General features: G+C 38.7%; 1 protein-coding gene across 1 annotated transcript in view; it reads right to left on the bottom strand.

Annotated features, from left to right (window-relative positions):
- Positions 1-3,845, bottom strand: part of rims3 (regulating synaptic membrane exocytosis 3) — a gene marked incomplete at its 5' end in the record, with an annotated part of 49,666 nt that overhangs the window by 2,521 nt on the left and 43,300 nt on the right. Inside the window, 4 exon segments of the mRNA XM_014011196.1 lie at positions 800-939; positions 1,032-1,133; positions 2,428-2,540; positions 2,598-2,739. Coding sequence (XP_013866650.1) covers positions 800-939; positions 1,032-1,133; positions 2,428-2,540; positions 2,598-2,739 — 497 coding nt within the window.

The following is a 3,845-nucleotide window of genomic DNA, read 5'->3' on the forward strand; positions in this document are numbered from 1 at the left end:
CTTTCAGGACCTTGGACAGTGTGAAGGGCTGAAGGAACTGTCCAAGGTCCTGAAAGTGCTGGAATGTTTCAGTTCCCTCAATCCAAGAGCCACAGAGAATTGACTAATGATCTTTTTCTGTACTATGTCCTTATTTTAGCATCAGACAAATGGCTTTTTAGTGAAGTCTTTTTTTACCTGATTAGCTGGATTGTGATAAATTGTATCTCTAAGATTATAAATGAAAAAGTTGTTGAAATAAAGCACAAAAAATTAACACTAAAACATTTTACCAATTAGGTTATGCATGTTCTAAAAGCTACAGAAAACATAATTTGGAAAAAGTTATTTGTATTTTTATAAAATGATGTGTTATCTAACATTTTCCAATAAATGATGCCTGGCTTTGACCAAGTTTAGAATTTTGGCCCCCTTGTGAGTTTGACCCGCCTGCTCTAAAGGAGCCCGTTTCTGCCATCATAGTTTTATTTTGAAATGATTTTTAAGTGAAAAAAGACCACAGGTACTGCCAGAGTGCATGCAGATTCCTCCATGTTGATCCATAGGACTGGTAAAAATGAAAAACACAAATCTGGCTAACACAATGAGCAGGATAGAAATATCTTCAGCAGCATGATTTTTGCTAAGTGGACCATAAGTCATCATAAGTCTTCAAAATTCAAATTCTTTAGATATTGAATAACATATTGGAAGTCTACTCAATAAATAGAAACAAAAGCTGAACAATTTTATTCACTAGATGAATGAAAGATTGGCTGGAAATGCTAAAGATTAGAAAGACAAATTAAATGTCACTTACTTGTAAGACTTTGCCCTGAGGACTCTCATCAAACAACAAAGCCTGTTGGTAGGTGGGGTCCAGATTCTTCTTCACTACTTTGGTTTTCTTCTTCGCCAAGCACATTCCATTTTCTAACACATACACTTTCACATAGGTGGCTGGAACAGAACGAATAAATGAATAAATAACACTTCCCRCCAGGAAATAACAAAATAAACAGTACGGTAGTTTTAACAGGTCAGGTTAGTACCTGGTATGTTTTTGGAGCCTGGTTTTGGGGTCAACCTTCTGGCTTGGTTCACCTCCACCTCCAGCTGTCCTCCTCGGTCAACCATACCTATATGGACATCCCCTAAAATAAATAATAAATAAATAAAATAACATTAAATTACAAACTGGTTAATGTTAAAAACAAGGCAATGTCGGCTTGGTCTTTAGATGAGAATGCTTCTTGAAGCTGCAGTAGTTGATTTTTAACAGCAGAGGGAGTCAAAGAGCTATCAGCCTTTAACAACAGGCACACAAAAGAACTCTGAGCATCAAATATTTATTCCTTCTTCTGAATGAATACACAAGTATTGTGTGGTATTTTTAGATACAAAGGCACAGTTAGATGTAAGGGAAAGAAGGAAGTTCAAAAGRATCTGTCTCCAAACAACTTCAGTCACCTATAACAGCATAAATCATTAGAAAACAACATACTGTGTGAGGCATTCATACTGTCTTCCTGTGTTATTTTCAGTCTAACTACTTTTGCACACTTTGTGTTGTTTCAGCTATTCTTTTACTAAAACATCCAACTCAGCCAGGAGATGGTTGCTGTGATTTTTGGTTTTTGTAACTTTTATCCCACCATCCATTTTCTTCTGCTTATCCAGGGTGGAGTCATAGGGGCAGCAGGCTAAGCAGAGCGGCCCAGACGCCTCTGTTCACAGCCCCATGGGCCAGCTCAACACACCTCAACACTTTGGCTGCGCCTAGAAATTCTGTCCATAAAGTTATGAACAGAATTGGAGATAAAGGGCAATCTTGGCAGAGTCCAACTCTCACTGGAAATGAGTCCGACTTACTGCTGGCAATGCCGACCAAACTCTGGCACCAGTTGTACAGGGACTTAACAGCCCATATCAAAGGGCTTGGTGCCCCATACTTCTGGAGTACTTTAATCTTAAACAAATATGTTTTTCTCGTWAAATACATAAAGACTTCTTCAATTCCTTCAAAAACGTGTTTTTAGAAATCTGCTCTAGCACACTGGCTTTAAATTTAATTTATATGCCAGTGGTGTTTAGCAAGGCTTTCGCTCCTTTTTACTTTAACTAAAGTTCTACTACTTTTAGCTTCACGCTAACATTTTAGCTGATTTTTTGCTACTTTAAACTTTTAGCTAACTTACAGCATTTAGCAATAATATTGCTATTCTAGTTTTAGCTAATTTTCTGCTACATTTAGCTAGCTCTTTGCTACTTTTACCTAATGTTTTGCTCTTGTTAGTTCTGCTTTTGTAACAACTAATTTTCAGCTTTTTCCTGTTTCAAAAAAATGTAATTTCTTCAGTTTGGTCATTTCAGTGCAAATGCAACAAATGAAACATTAATGCTTTTGTTTTGATTGTTAATAAAGAATAGGACATGCTCGTGGCTTACCCATGGGGGGTGTGGCTAGTGTTTGCCTGCCCACGATCTGGGCGGGGCCAAGTCCATCCAGGAAGTCACTGAACTGGCTCTCAGGCCCCAGGCGTGTGGTAGGAAAGACAAACCTGATAAGGNGATGGATGGATGGATGGATGGATGGATGGAGCTAGTAGAACACTCACGTTCCATCAGAGCTATTAGAGTTGGTGCTGCCATCTGTAGACTCCTTGCTTCCTTGCCGCGTCACTCGATTCCTCATCTCCACAGCGATGCCGGTCTCTGTGCTCCTTCGGATGGTGCTACGAAGCTTCTTCATTCCACCATCTGAAAAACACAGAGGTCACATTTTAAAGACTCTTATTCCGGCAGGATTTATCATTAAGTATAAGAATCAGAGGAGGTATGCAGGATTAGTCATTCGGCTGCTTGGACACTTTGTGAATGATATGAAATGATCAGATTGATAAAGTTATAGTTGAAATGATTAGATCAGTTCTGCCAAACTGTTTCCTCAAGGTTTCACTTTTCAAAGCTTCTCTCCACCACTGAGGAGGAATTCAAATTCACCTTGAGAACACCCATCTCTCTACTATTTATTTTGAATCAAGCTCACTCAAGTGAGAAAGCAATCTCGCCTAATATCCTCTGGGATGTCCCTGCACTATTGAAAAATCTCTCCACTTTTCAGGTATTAAGACACCATTTTAAACTCACACACATAAAACCCATTCAGCAGTTGCTCCTGTGAGCAGGGAGCAATAAGTTTTTAGGACTCTGGTAGCTACAGTTGGCAGGTAGAAACCCAAAGCAGCAGCGCAGAAAGTGACAAAAAAAGTGAAAGACAACAGGGGAGGGGGGGGGGTGTATTTAAGCAACTCTGCTGACATGAGGTAAAACAGAACCAACAGGAGAGCAGCTGAACCCAGAAGAAGCTTTCCGTTTCAGGTGAAATGAGTTCACAGAATTTCACAGCAAACCTATGCATTTCTGTTAGAAAAGCTGTCTGCCACAAAGGATTTTAATACAAGTCGCCACTAAAACATGTTGCACAAAGCTAAATATGAGCAGTACATTGAAGTTGCAAGTACATAAACAACTTTTTACCAGAACCACAACCACAAAGAACTCTGCACTCAAGGTGTCTTACGCCGTTGCACTTCAGCTCGCTAAAGAAAGTGTTTGCTGTTTGATTTCTTCAAATGTGTTGTTTTAATATTTATTAAACAACAGTAAAACTGGTACACATGCATTTGAGCATGAAATATGTTAAGTTACTGCACTGTATGTTGGTTTAATAAACATACATAAACAGTAATACTCGGGGAGTTCCGGCAATATTGTATGGTTTCACCAGAAGTTTCCCAAATAGTGCCCTAACAAAATATAAAGCTTGTTATTGCCTCAACTCTACATGTGTATATATATATATA

The sequence above is a fragment of the Austrofundulus limnaeus genome, unplaced genomic scaffold, assembly GCF_001266775.1.
Source record: "Austrofundulus limnaeus strain Quisiro unplaced genomic scaffold, Austrofundulus_limnaeus-1.0 Scaffold78, whole genome shotgun sequence".
Classification (NCBI taxonomy): Eukaryota; Metazoa; Chordata; class Actinopteri; order Cyprinodontiformes; family Rivulidae; genus Austrofundulus; species Austrofundulus limnaeus.